Source organism: Pseudophryne corroboree, chromosome 3 (genome assembly GCF_028390025.1).
Source record: "Pseudophryne corroboree isolate aPseCor3 chromosome 3, aPseCor3.hap2, whole genome shotgun sequence".
In the NCBI taxonomy this organism is placed as follows: Eukaryota; Metazoa; Chordata; class Amphibia; order Anura; family Myobatrachidae; genus Pseudophryne; species Pseudophryne corroboree.
In genome coordinates this window covers 120183560-120198506 of record NC_086446.1, presented here as the reverse complement: position 1 = coordinate 120198506, position 14947 = coordinate 120183560, and the positions used below count along the sequence as shown (strand labels likewise).

The 14947-nt window shown below is 46.0% G+C and overlaps 1 protein-coding gene across 1 annotated transcript in view; it reads left to right on the top strand.

The window, feature by feature from the left end:
* TMEM176B (transmembrane protein 176B) overlaps nucleotides 1-11024 on the top strand; it is a 145641-nt gene extending 134617 nt beyond the window's left edge. Inside the window, exon 7 of the mRNA XM_063958429.1 lies at nucleotides 9932-11024. Within this exon, the coding sequence (XP_063814499.1) occupies nucleotides 9932-10000 (69 nt within the window). The 3' untranslated portion in view covers nucleotides 10001-11024. The remainder of the gene's footprint in view (nucleotides 1-9931) is intronic.
* The last annotated feature ends 3923 nt before the right edge of the window (nucleotides 11025-14947 follow it).

The window sequence follows — 14947 nt, the reverse complement described above, 5'->3', positions numbered from 1 at the left end:
TACCTGTAAGGAATCGGTCAGAAAGGCCAAAGTGCCGCAAAGTACGACCCATATAGAGCCATGAAACCCGATCAAACGCTTTTTCATGATCCAATCCCATCACTAGAGAGGGAGTTTTAGTGCAATCAACAAAATGTATAGTATTTATAGCCCATCTGATATTATTGAAAGCTTGTCTGCCAGGGTTGATACCGACGTGATCTTGGTGGACCAGGGAGGATATCACCCCAGCTAGCTGGTTGGCCAGGATTTTCGTACATAATTTTAGATCAGAGTTCAAGAGCAATATAGGGTGATAGCTACGGCCAGGTTTAGGTATGATAACTATTTCTGCTCTGGTGGTGGAACTGTCGAAATGCGTTCTCATAAATATGGCATTAAACAACCAGCACTCGGCTTAATTTCTTATAATAAATAGCCGGTAGGCCATCTGGGCCGGGCGCTGTCAACTTCTTCAGTGACTTGATAGTTAACTCAATCTCCTCAGTTGATATTTCCAGATCAAGTGACTGGAGCTGTTAGTCTAAAAGACGGGTAGGGGACAGGTAAATAATAAGTTATCGATACATTCCTGCAACGTCAGATTATCATACGGTGCAGGTAAATTATACAATGATTGATAAAATTATTTAAAACAATGCGCGATTTGCTGTGATCATAAGTCAGCTTGTGCTGTCGGTCTCTTAGTGAATGAACCCTGTTTCTTTGCTTGTGAGCACGTAAACAAGCAGCAAAAAGAGAGTCCACCTTGTCGTCTTTGGAATAGAACTTAACCTGTAGCCACCGCATAGTCCTAGCTGCTTTGGCAGATAATATCTGCTACAACTGGCCTTTCAGCACTAAGAGTTTACTTTACATAGAGCTTTTAGGAGCCTGTTGATGACATTGCGTCCAGTCCTCAATTTGTCGCTCAAGATCCGCAACTGCCTGACGATCTTTTGTCTTTTGAGCCTTAGCCAAAGATATAAATGACCTCGAATGGAGGCTTTATGTGCTTCCCAGATTATAGCTTGGGAAATCTCCGAGGTATTCAGGACAAAAAAAATCTTCCAAAGCTCTACTGGTCTGTGCAATAAAACCTTTTTTCAGGATGAGGGTAGAGTTCATTTTCCAGCGAAAAGCAGGAGGAGCTAACAGGGAGGAGGAAATAGATAGGGACACAGCCATATGATCAGACCATAAAATTGATATGATACAGGCTGTAGCTAAACCTTGCACTGTGTTAGTATCCACCAAGAAGAGGTCAATTCTGGAATGAATGTCATGGGGTATAAAGTAATGGGTATACGTGCATTCACATGGGTATAATACTCTCCAAGAATCATAGTAGCCATAAGTTACTATTTACTAACTTAGATTCCCTGATCCTGGAGAAGCTTGGTATATGGGATTGAGTGCAGTCTCAGCATATATCCGGGACATCATTAAAGTACCACCTATAATGATATGGCCCTGCGATAGTTTTTCGAGGCAAAAGAAAAAATCAGTGTGAAAGGCACCCTGTTCCATATTGGGGGCATAAACAAAGGCAACAGTTAAGCAGGACTGTCCCAGGTGAAGGACTACTATGTTAAAGCGAACCTTGGGGTCTGAAAATGAATTCTCAACTGAGCATGTGAGTAGCATGTGAGTGAACTACGTAGCAATAAGGCAGTGCAATATATGTGTTTTTTTCGGTGCAGCATAATAGAAAGCTTGTGGATAAGCCTGGGAGGCTAATAAGGGGTGAGTAGTTTTAAAAAGAGTCCTCTTGTAAGAGAATTATATCGTCTTTTGTTTAAAAAAAATTAAATAGCCATGGTTCATTTTCGGGGAGAGTGTAGACTGTTAACATTCAATGTTTATATATTTAGAGTCATGGCAATTTCCAGAGGAGAACCTGAGATAAAGACGACTCTATGATCCTAAAAAATGTGTGTTGCTGTGGGCAGAAAAAATTTGTGGGGCGGGAAGGCAAAAGGCGAGAAAAAAGGGTACGGTGGCAGGGAGGCCACCCAAATAATCAAAAAAGGTTGCAATCTCATGGACACGACATACAGCATTACAGCAAATCGACTCCCGTGGAGGACAGGTCAGAACGTTGGGGGGGGGGGGGGGGGGACGCTAGGACAGTGCAAGCCAATTAACAATGGAAGAATTGGGGTCACAAACATTGTCATCAGGTGGTCTACGAGGCAAAGGGGCATCCCCATTAATAAAAACGGGCGGTATACAGCAGAAATTTTGCAAGATAGGACATATCCAACATCCTAAAGATCCCTTAAGAGGGAGTAAATGGCAAAACTAAGAATCAAATAATACTATCACAGTATAATAGACTATCAAAAATAAATGAATGAGAAAGAGAATATTTAGCAAATATTGTAAAGTAGAGAAAAGTAATAACAACATCACTTGAATCTCAGCTAGATGGGCACAAAGAAGCCGCAATGATATGATCATTCCACCATTTAATCAGGGCCGGATTAACAATGGGGTGGATGGAGCTGCAGCTCCAGGCCCCCCATTGAAAATAGGCCCATAGGCTCCCCTTCAGCGCAGCCAGTATTGGCAGGAAAAAAAAATCATGTCACCACCAGCGAAGCTCACTCACCTCCCGGTCACTGTAAATAACACCAGGCCAACACAAGACCCTCCTGCGCCAGACAAAGGGCATGCAGAAGCAGCGCCCCTGCACCCCACCGAAGAAGAACAACAACAACGTCAATGACCTGTCGAATGCTCAGTCCTGTACTGCCAGAGAAGCTCCGCATCCTGGACCCATCCATAGCACCACCTCCTTGACCCGTTGGAAGCCCCGCCTCCCAGATCCATTGGAAGCCCCGCCTCTCGGACCTGTCCAAAGCTCAGCGCTCAGCCCACATGCTGTGAGTACTTTTGCACTGCTTCTTTCTAAGCAGCTTTATCAGCAGCAGGGGCTTAGAGCTGGTGGCCAGTGGGCACAGGGGGAGGGGGAGGAATAATTTAGCAGTAGAAATTTTGCAGCAGTTACCACAGGGGTTGCAGATTTTTCCATGCACCCCCTGACCCCATTTCTGCTCCTCCCCCTGTCTTCTACTGCTTTTCTCCCCATCCGATGCTACCATACAGAGATGCACTGTGACTGGACCGTGTGGTGGGGATTATGTACCACCAGGTTAACTTTTCCCCTAAATGGCCAGGGACATCAGATATGGCCGCAGCAGGCACTCCTGCGTCTCTGGCCCCACCGCACCTGTGTCTCTGCCCCCTCCCCATCCGTATCTTTAGCCCTTCCCCTCCTGTGTCTCTACCCACACCACATCTGCGTCTCTGCCCCCTCTCCTCCTGCGTCTCTGCCCCCTCATCACCTGTATCTCTGCCCCCTCCTCACCTGCCTCTCTACACCCTCCCCACTCGTATCTCTGCCCCGTCCCCTCCTGTGTCTCTGCCCCTTCCCCTCCTGTGTCTCTGCCCCCACCACACCTGCGTCTCTGCCCCCTCTCCAGCTGCGTCTCTTACCCCTCTCCACCTGCGTCTCTGCCCCATCTCCACCTGCATCTCTGACCCCTCTCCACCTGCGTCTCTGATCCCTCTCCACCTGCGTCTCTGATCCCTCTCCACCTGCATCTCTGACCCCTCTTCACCTGTGTCTCTGGCCCTTCCTCACCTGTATCTCTGCCCCATCCACACCTATATCTCTGATCCTTCCCCTCCTGTGTCTTTGCCCCCACCACACCTGTGTCTCTGCCTCCTCCACACCTGCATCTCTGCCCCTTCTCCTCCTGTATCCCTGCCCCCTCCCCACCTGTATATCTGCCCCTGCCCCACCGGTGTCTCTGCCCCTTTCACAGCGTGTGATTCTCCCAGCCTTTCCACCTGTATCTCTACTAACTCCCCACTTGAGTCTCTGCCCCCTCTCCACCTGCATCTCTGCCCCACCACACCTGTATCTCTGCCCCTCCACACCTTTATCTCTGCCCCTTCTCCACCTGTCTCTGCCCCCTCTCTACCTGCATCTCTGCCCCCATCTCACCTGTATCTCTGCCCATTCCCTCCTGTGTCTCTGCCCCATCACACCTGCGTCTCTGCCCCCTCTCTACCTGCGTCTCTTACTCCTCTCCACCTGCATCTCTGACCCACCACACCTGCGTTGCTGCCCCTTCACACCTTTATCTCTGCCCCTTCTCTACCTGTATCTGTGCCCCCTCCCCACTCGCATCTCTGCCCCTCCCCTCCCACATCTCTGCCCCCTCCTCACCTGCATCTCTGCCCCCTCCCCACCTGTGTCTCTGCCCCCTCCTCACCCATCCACCAGCTTCTCTTCTCCCTCCCCACCCGGGTCTCTGTCCCTTCACCTCCTGCATCTCTGCCCCCTCCCCACCTGCATCTCTTCCCCCTCCCGCCCCCGTGTCTCTGCCCCCTCCCCACCCATGTCTCTGCCCCTTCCCCTCCTGCGTCTCTGCCCCCTTCGCACCGGTGTCTCTTCCCCCTCCTCGCCTGCGTCCCTGCCCACTCCTCACCTGCATCTTTGCCCCCTCTGCACCTGCATCTCTGCCCCCTTCCCAATGTGTGCTTCTCACAGCCCCTCCACCTGTATCTCTACCACCTCCCCACTCGAGTCTCTGCCCCTTCACCACCTGTGCTTCCTCCCCTCTCCAACCTGTGTCTCTGCCCCTTTCCAACCTGTGTCTTTGCCCCCTCCCCACCTATGTCTCTGCCTTCTCTCTACTTGTGCTTCCGCCGCCCTCTTCACTTGTGTCACCTTCACTAACTGTGTGTCCACCCCTCTTACCACCTGTGTCTTGTTCCCCACTTGTGTCATTGCCCCTTTCACACCTGTGCCTCTGCCTCTCTCTCCATTAGTATCTCTGCCTCCCTCCCCACCTGTGCTTCTGCCCCTCTCATCACTTGTGTCTGGTTATTTTTACGAAAAATACCCTGAGAATTGTGGTAACAGGATTCGCAGGGATAGAGCTTTCTCGCAAGCTCTGTCCCTGTTGGCGATAATTGAAACATCCCTGCGATGTATTAAATTTTTGCAATGTGATTTTTGTCACATGTATCACATCTGCATCTCAGATGTGGATTGTGCTAAATATGCTGCATAGTGTGGAGATGTAGTGTAGTAGTGATATAGTGAAGTGAAGTAGATCGCAAACGATTTTTGAGATCCCCTACATGAACACGTAAAAGCTCAACTTCTGAGCGGAGCTCTGATACTTCCTGGGTGATAACATCCTGATTGTTGCAGAGATCGTCTGTCTTTTGTTCTAAAGTAGTGCGCACACTTAGTGAGGATATTTCCAATTTGAGTTTCTATACAGCTGCACGCATTTCGACCCAAAATGTAGTTGCAGTCCGTTGTACCAAGGTATCATATGGGTCAGAACCAGCAGGTAGGACCTGATCATATCTGGACGGAGATGATCCCAATTCCTGAAATGTCTCAGGGGAAGCTGGTTGTTGATTAGTATTTTACCACGTTTAGGGCCAAAAAAAGAAGCGGAGTCTCCGGTAGGAGCCTTGCGGTTCCGATTAGCCATGTTGAAAATAAATCAGAGTGGAAATATTCAAAAAGTGAGGAGCTACTGTACCTTATAATACTGAAGCAGAATGGGAATGAGATTGATGTCTAGAACTGAGAATTATGGCATGCACAGGTGCCTTGTGAAATGAAAGGGTAAATTCACATTGTCCTGTGTAGGCCTAGAATTCCAGGAATAGTGTCCTGCCAATTGAAACTTTACTTTACTTACTTTACTTACCTGTAGACATGAGCATGGGCTCTATATGTGCAGGAAGCCTGAGATAATTATCCATTTGCCAGATGGGCAGATGAAGGGGACTGAGAGTCGGGGGCCCTAATATGACATACACAGGATCACTCTCAGGGCATACTTAGGACTTGAATCGGAGTGACAGAGGGGTGAGGCACAGGAGCAGTTAATGGAGACCCAGCCAGCAGCAACTCCGTGCTGTAAGGGGTGATAGGGAACAGTAGAGAGCTCCTCCTAGTGGGATTATGTGCCCAGTGATGGGAGGCTCCTGTAGGGCACAGAGGAAAATTATTTTAGTCCACCAGGTCAAAAGGTTGTCTGCCAGAGAGCCACGACTGGCAGGGGGTCGAGAACAGGGATCAAATCCCAGATATACTGTAATGTAGCATTTCGTATGCAGATAAAGCATCAGTCACACACAGAATATAGGCATGCCGCATATCATTTTAACCAGCAGAAGGTAGTTGTGCATTATAGTCACATAGAGCTGCCAGCTGACTCCTGCTGCATGGTATATTGAGGCAAGATGTATGAGGACACATCTGTATCCAAGCAGAGGCAGAGATCACAGTGTTAGTGGCTGTGTGAGTGCTGTGTACAGGTGGTTGGATGTGCAATAGTGTTCGGCATATGTGTAAGGGGCATTATGTGTGTCTATGTGTATCAGGGCATTAATAAAGGTTGGCATAATGGATAAGGTGCATTATATGTATAAAGACATTAATAATGTGTGTCATATGTGTAAGGGGCATTACTGTGTGTTATGCGTATAAAGGAATTACTAATGTGTGGCATTATGAGTATACGGTGCTCTACTGTGTGGAGTAACGTATAGAAAGGGCACTACTGTGTGATCTAATGTGAATGAAGAGCATGCCCCTTCCCAGCAAGCCCCTTTTTGGGCTGTGCGCTGAATGTGCGCAGTGTTCCTATTTCAAATATAGGAGGTAGGAACACCAAAATGAGGACTGCTATGGGTGAGGGGTGATGGTGCTGAGAAAGGGGTACAGGGTCAGTAACTAGCAGTGATGCTAGGAAACACCAGCCAAAATCTTGCCTAGGGCATCATATTGGCTATGGCTGGCTCTGGTTGTCCTGCTGCAGAATAAATTTGGAGCCAATCAGATGCCTCCCTGATGGTATTGCATGCTGAATAAGTACCTGCGTGTATTTCTCAGCATTGAGGACACCATTAATCCTGACAAAATCCCCAACTCCATTTGCTGAAATGCAGCCCCAAACTTGCAAGGAACCTTCACCATGCTTCACTGTTGCCTGCAGACACTCTTATTATACTGCTGTTCAGCCCTTCAGCAAACAAACTGCCTTCTGTTACAGTCCAATATTTCATATTTTGACTGATCAGTCCAGAGCACCTGCTGCCATTTTTCTGCACCCCAGTTACTATGTTTTCATGCATGGTTGAGTAGCATGGCCTTGTTTCTACGCCAAAGGTATGATGATGTCACCATTATGACATCATCATCATTGTGACATCATCACCATTGTGACATCATAACTATTGTGACGTCAGCACATAATGACATCATCATCATTATAACATCATCACTAATGCAACATAATAACCATAGTGACATCATCTCCATTATGACATTATCACCAATGAGACATTATTACATCATCACCATTATGACATCATCACCATTGTGACATCATTACTATTATGACATCATCACCATTATGACATCATCACTATTATGACATAATCACCATTATGACATCATCACCATTGTGACATCATTACTATTATGACATCATCACCATTATGACATCATCCCCATTGGGACATCATCACTATTATGACATAATCACCATTATGACATCATCACCATTAGCTCATCATCAACATTGTAACATTATCACCATTATGACATCAACACTATTATGACATCATCACCATTGCGACATCATCACTATTATGATATAATCACCATTATGACATCATTACCATTATGACATCATCACCAATGCGACATAATCACCATTGTGACATCAAAACCATTATGACACCATCATCACCATTGTGACATCATCACCACTGTGAAATCATTATTATTGTGACATCAACACCATTATGACATCATCACCATTGTGACATCATCACTATTATGACATCATCACTATTATGACATCATCACCATTATGCCATCATCACCATTGTGACATCATCACAGTTATGACATCATCACCATTGTGACATCAACCCCATTTTGACATCATCACCAATGTGACACCATCACCATTATGACATCATCATCATTGTGACATCATCACCATTGTGACATCATCACCATTGTGACATCAACACTATTATGGCTTTTTGGCTGCAATTCTCCCATGATGACCACTTCTAGCCAGACTTCACCAAACAGTAGATGGGTGTACTTCGGTCCCACGGGTTTCTGCTAGTTCTGAGCTGATGGCACTGCTGGACATCTTTTGATTTTGAAGAGAGGTAAGCATGATGTGTCTTTTATCTGACTAAGTTTCTTTGGCCGACCACTGCATCTACGGTGCTCTATGTTGCCTGTTTCTTTGTGCTTCAATTCTGAGAAATACAGGCAGGTACTTATCCATCATTCAATACCATCAGGGAGGCGTCTGATATTTATTCTGCAGGAGGACAGCGACCCCAAACATACAGCCAATATCAAGGAAGAACAAGGAGTCCTGGAAGGGATGACGTGACCCCCCACAGAGCCCTGATCTCAACATCATCGAGTTTGCATGGGTTTACATGAAGAGACAGAAGGGTTTAAGCCTACATCCACATAATGTTATGAGTCGCTGCTGCTGCTCACTGCTGTAGCATGTCCCGGCTGTTGCTAGGTGACTGGGATGCTGCATCATGTCAGTCGCAGGATCCTGGTCCCGGCTGTTGCTAAGCAGCTTGGATGCCTCTCTGTGTATGTGTGCAGCATGCCAGCTGCAATGTATTCTGTAATCAAGGGGGCTCATTACAATTTGTCTCTGCTCCTTATAAAAAGCAACAAGCCCTGCCAGTGATAGTTCCTTCTTTGCAGATCCTATGTCAAGCGTCCTGTGATCAAACTGCTGTCCTCAACTCTGTCCAAATGACTGATTCATCGGTTTAGGATCTAAACTGGAAGCCTTTTCAGCCAGTCCCAGTTCAAGCGCTGCCTTGCCTTGCTCTGCCTAGTTAAGTTCCAAAGACTTTCAGCTAAGTGACTGTGCAAATATACCTTGTTCTTGGTAGTGGGATTTAATCAGTACTTGTGGATCTCACCTACAGTATGCCTGCTGGTATTCCTGACTAATTATTGGTCTGCTGTGCTAACACTGCATTCCTTGTGCTTTGGATTCTAACTGTTGATTCCCGTGCAAATACTTTATTATTCTGCTGCTAAAATAAACTACAAAGTATTCATCACTGTGGACGTTCATGCCTACTTGCTGTATTCATAGTGTTGTATCCAAGTGCTGCATTCAGGTTTTGGTTCAGACATTCATTCTCATTAATCAGCTGTTTCCCACCTGTGCTTAAGTATTGTGTTGCACTCCAGATTTGATATTCCTTTATTGTTGGTAGCCCACATCCACAGTCCACAATCATAATGCTTAGAAATCCCTGCCCCACTTAGTTCCAGTGTCATGATACTTCTAGGATTCCACAGTCAAGTACCTGGTTAACTATTTCTGTGCCATTCTGCATCAGCCTGCCGTTACCACTCCTGCAAATAATCCTGCTGACTCCAGGCAATTGTGTAAGCCCCTAAAAGATAGAGGTATAAGTCCTGGTGGCCACTGAAGTACCGGTGTGCAAATCAGGCACTAAGGGAACAGCTGGTGGCTGTTATAGGGAGAAGACCCTTTCATGGGCTCTAGGGGTCTTACACATTTGAGCTGGAGTTCCCTAACGTATAAGATATGTGGTTAATTCTTTAAGATGATTGGAACAAACTCCCTGCCAAGTTCCTTCAAAAAATGTGCAATTGGACTTAGAAGAATTGATACTGTCTTGAAGGCAAAGGGTGGTCACACCGAAGATTGATTTGATTTAGAATTCTATTCTGCTCATCCATATATATGTGTGTGTGTGTGTGTGTGTGTGTGTGTGTGTGTGTGTGTGTGTACTAAATCCAATTTCATATATTCTTAGACCTTGCATAGTAAGATACTATAACATTTCATATGTATGCTTTGTGTTACAGAAGCCTGTTGAAGAGAGAGACAATTCCCTTGTGCCGAAAACCACTACTGGGGAGACATTCATTGCTTAGAGAGAAGATGGATTCTATGCCAATAATCTGTCACTTTTACTCTCTCAGTGACATCACATAAATCTTAGCCATGAAATCATGAGTCCTCGTGTGACCTGTTGTTAAGGCAATAAAAATCACTATCAGTTTATTCACAAATAATATAGAACTTATATAGGAATGTAACCTCTTACCCTATGGTGGTCATTCCGAGTTGTTCGCTCGGTAATTTTCTTTGCATCGCAGCAATTTTCCGCTAATTGCACATGCGCAATGTTTGCACTGCGACTGCGCCAAGTAAATTTGCTAAGATGTTTGGTATTTTACTCACGGCTTACAAGGTTTTTTCTTTGTTCTGGTGATCGTAATGTGATTGACAGGAAGTGGGTGTTTCTGGGCGGAAACTGGCCGTTTTATGGGAGTGTGTGAAAAAATGCTGCCGTTTCTGGGAAAAACGCGGTAGTGGCTGGAGTAACGGGGGAGTGTCTGGGCGAACGCACCCAGTGTTCGTGACGTCAAACCAGGAACGAAACTGACTGAACTGATCGCAGTGGCAGAGTAAGTCCCGAGCTACTCAGAAACTGCAAAGAAATTTCTATTCGCAATTTTGAGAATCTTTCGTTCGCAATTTTGCTAAGCTAGGATTCACTCCCAGTAGGCGGCGGCTTAGCGTGTGCAATGCTGCTAAAAGCAGCTTGCGAGCGAACAACTCGGAATGAGGGCCTATGTTTCTGCTGCTAGAGCTCTTGTGGGAAAAGGAGCTTTGTAACACAGGGGCAGATTTATTAAGCGTGGTGAAGTGATAAAGTGGAAGATGATAAAGGACCAGCCAGTCAGCTCCTGTCATTTTTCAAACACAACCTGTGACATGGAAGTTAAAATCTGATTGGCTGGTCCTTTATCACCTTCCACTTTATCACTTCATGGGAAAAAAAATTGGGATTGTCCTTAGTAAAGCGGGATACATTGAAGCTATGCACATGCTATGCACTGTTTCTTTTCTCTACTTTCAATATTAAAATTTATTTTTATTCTGGCACCAAAACGTATGTGTTTGTAGTGTTGTGTAACTGACAGGTAATGGACAGTAGGAAATCAAGGGCAATAATGAGACTAAGGTCAAAAGAGGGTGAGAATCCTGTTATTGTGGTGTAAAGCACTTACTGGCTGATTCAGTGTTGCCGCATGGTCCATTTTGAGGATGGATCTTGAGATTTTTCGCACTGCACATACTCCGTAGCTGAGCATATGCAGCTTTGATAAACTACAGGTGATATCATATTTGTCTCAGACGCATCTCATCTGTCATGGGCATGTAGACAGAATTGCGGGTTATTCAGAGGTAAGTGTATGCATAGCTCTGCCTGATTACAGACAGGTCTCTTGCACCACGGATAAGGTAAAGTGATTATCTGTACAAAAAAGCTCTTCTTCATATTGAAACACGGGGAGTGCCGTCCATCTGCAGTTATATATCTATATAAATAAATGTGAAAGCCCCTACTTACTCATTCACTGACACATCACTAATTCTCTTCTCAATATGTTAGGAAGCTGAAATTTAACGTAGGAATTCTTCAGGTGGTAAATAAGAAAACTACGTAATTAGAATTTTAATAAACCTCCCCTAAGGGAATGAAAAGGGGGTTGACATGACGTCATTACCGATGCGTGACTTGTATTGCGTGAACGATAACGCCCAAATGGGCAATTGGATCAAAATGTGGATTGCTCCTCCAGTGTGTAGAATTTCATAAACTACAAGAAGGGTCCCGTCACTTATTACCGTATTTGCTATGGGTGCTCCTCGGGTAACGCCAAGAACCATGGATTAATATTTACTTACATTAACACGTCTCACATCTACAGCTCTTTTAACACTCATTCATATGTACAGCTGTGAAAATCAGAAACTCTCGTGCTAAGAACGGTTAGAACAGCTAGTATATATATATATATATATATATATATATATATATATATATACTCTGCTCAAAAAAATAAAGGGAACACTAAAATAACACATCCTAGATCTGAATGAATGAAATATTCTTATTAAATACTGTGTTCTTTACATAGTTGAATGTGCTGGCAACAAAATCACACAAAAATTATCAATGGAAATCAATATTATTAACCCATGGAGGTCTGGATTTGGAGTCACCCTCAAAATTAAAGTGGAAAAACACATTACATGCTGATCCAACTTTGATGTAATGTCCTTAAAACAAGTCAAAATGAGGCTCAGTAGTGTGTGTGGCCTCCACGTGCCTGTATGACCTCCCTACAACCCACACAAGTGGCTCAGGTAGTGCAGCTCATCCAATATGGCACATCAATGCGAGCTGTGGCAAGAAGGTTTGCTGTGTCTGTCAGCGTAGAGTCCAGAGCATGGAGGCGCTACCAGGAGACAGGCCAGTACAACAGGAGACGTGGAGGAGGCCGTAGGAGGGCAACAACCCAGCAGCAGGACCGCTACCTCCGCCTTTGTGCAAGGAGGAACAGGAGGAGCACTGCCAGAGCCCTGCAAAATGACCTCCAGCAAGCCACAAATGTGCATGTGTCTACTCAAACGATCAGAAACAGACTCCATGAGGGTGGTATGAGGGCCCGACGTCCACAGGTGGTAGTTGTGCTTACAGCCCAACACCGTGCAGGACGTTTAGCATTTGCCAGAGAACACCAAGATTGGCAAATTCGCCACTGGCGCCCTGTGCTCTTCACAGAAAGGTTCTCACTGAGCACATGTGACAGACGTGACAGAGTCTGGAGGCACCAAAGAGAACGTTCTGCTGCCTGTAACTTCCTCCAGCATGATCAGTTTGGTAGTAGTGGGTCAGTAATGGTGTGGGGTGGCATTTCTTTGGGGGGCCACACAGCCCTCCATGTGCTCGCCAGAGGTAGTCTGACTGCCATTAGGTACCGAGATGAGATCTTCAGACCCCTTGTGAGACCATATGCTGGTGCGGTTGACCCTGGGTTCCTCCTAATGCAAGACAATGCTGGACCTCATGTGGCTGGAGTGTGTCAGCAGTTCCTGCAAGACGAAGGCATTGATGCTATGGACTGGCCCGCTCGTTCCCCAGACCTGAATCCAATTGAGCACATCTGGGACATCATGTCCCGCTCCATCCACCAACGCCACGTTGCACCACAGACTGTCCGGGAGTTGGCGGATGCTTTAGTCCAGGTCTTGGAGGAGATCCCTTAGGAGACCATCTGCCACCTCATCAGGAGCATGCCCAGGCGTTGTAGGGAGGTCATACAGGCACGTGGAGGCCACACACTACTGAGCCTCATTTTGACTTGTTTTAAGGACATTACATCAAAGTTGGATCAGCCTGTAGTGTGTTTTTCCACTTTAATTTTGAGGGTGATTCCAAATCCAGACATCCATGGGTTAATAAATTTGATTTCCATTGATAATTTTTGTGTGATTTTGTTGTCAGCACATTCAACTATGTAAAGAACAAAGTATTTAATAAGAATATTTCATTCATTCAGATCTAGGATGTGTTATTTTAGTGTTCCCTTTATTTTTTTGAGCAGTGTATATATATATATATATATATATATATATATATATATACACACACACATATTATTCTGCACTCTGTTTGGTATGTGAGCAATTGCCGGAGGTGCCTTCCTTCCTTATATAAGGTGTTTTCTTGTACTAAGCCTCTGGCTCTAGGGGTCATTCCGATCCGATCGCTCGCTGCAGTTTATCGCAGCGCAGCGATCGGGTCGGAACTGCGCATGCCAGCCGTCGTTGCCAGGCGGGAGGGGGATGGACGGTGGCGTTAAGCCCCCGTTTAGGGGGCGCTCTCCGGCCAACGCCATCGTAGCTGGACCATGGGGGGGTGGGCCGCGGCAGCTGCGTGATGTCACATGCAGCCGCTGCGACCCGGGGCAGCGAAGAGGTTCTCCCGACCAGGCGCAGGAGCTGCGCTGGCCGGGAGTAATTCTTGACATGCAAAAGCATCGCCGCTGTGTGATGCTTTTGCATTTCTGGCGGGGGGGGGGGGGCTGGCACTGACATGTGGGGTGGACTAGCCCTGTGCTGGGAGTCCCCCCACATGTCTGAGTGCCTGATCGTAGCTGTGCTAAATTTAGCACAGCTACGATCAACTCGGAATGACCCCCTCTATGCCGATAGAAAGAAAAACAGGCCGCACTCACAGGATTTTGATTTCAGCCCGGTGAGTGCCGCCTGTTTTTCTTTGTATCGACATAGAGCCAGATCAGAGTCCTCCGTTCAGACCTCCCGCATTCAGGCAAGCAGTGGATAACTTCCACATGTGTAGCGTCTTCGCAGCCATACCGAATGCATTTAGTCATGATGGACTTTGTCAAGGAGTGAACGGTGGACTCTGATCATACAGCCAGCGATGGTTTTCCATTGTGTGCTTTTCGGAGGCAGAACAGCGGGATCATGAGGCTGATTATTACTATTTAGGATGTATGTGAGCTTTTACTTATACTAAATGGATTTTTCCATTTTACTCACTGAGTGCGTACACCATTTCTTCTCTTCCATGTTTACAGGCAAGCCGGTGGTTACAGCTTATTGGAGGAGGCTGCACAAATCATCTTTTATCAGGAGCAGTATCAAAGAAACCATATAAACACTGTGAGACTATCTGGAAAATGTTGTCCAACCTTATTCACTGACTATATACAGTATATACACTGCTCAAAAAAATAAAGGGAACACTTAAACAACACAATGTAACTCCAAGTCAATCACACTTCTGTGAAATCAAACTGTCCACTTAGGAAGCAACACTGATTGACAATCAATTTCACATGCTGTTGGGCAAATGGAATAGACAACAGGTGGAAATTATAGGCAATTAACAAGACACCCCCAATAAAGGAGTTGTTCTGCAGGTGGTGACCACAGACCACTTCTCAGCTCCTATGCTTTCTGGCTGATGTTTTGGTCACGTTTGAAAGCTGGCGGTG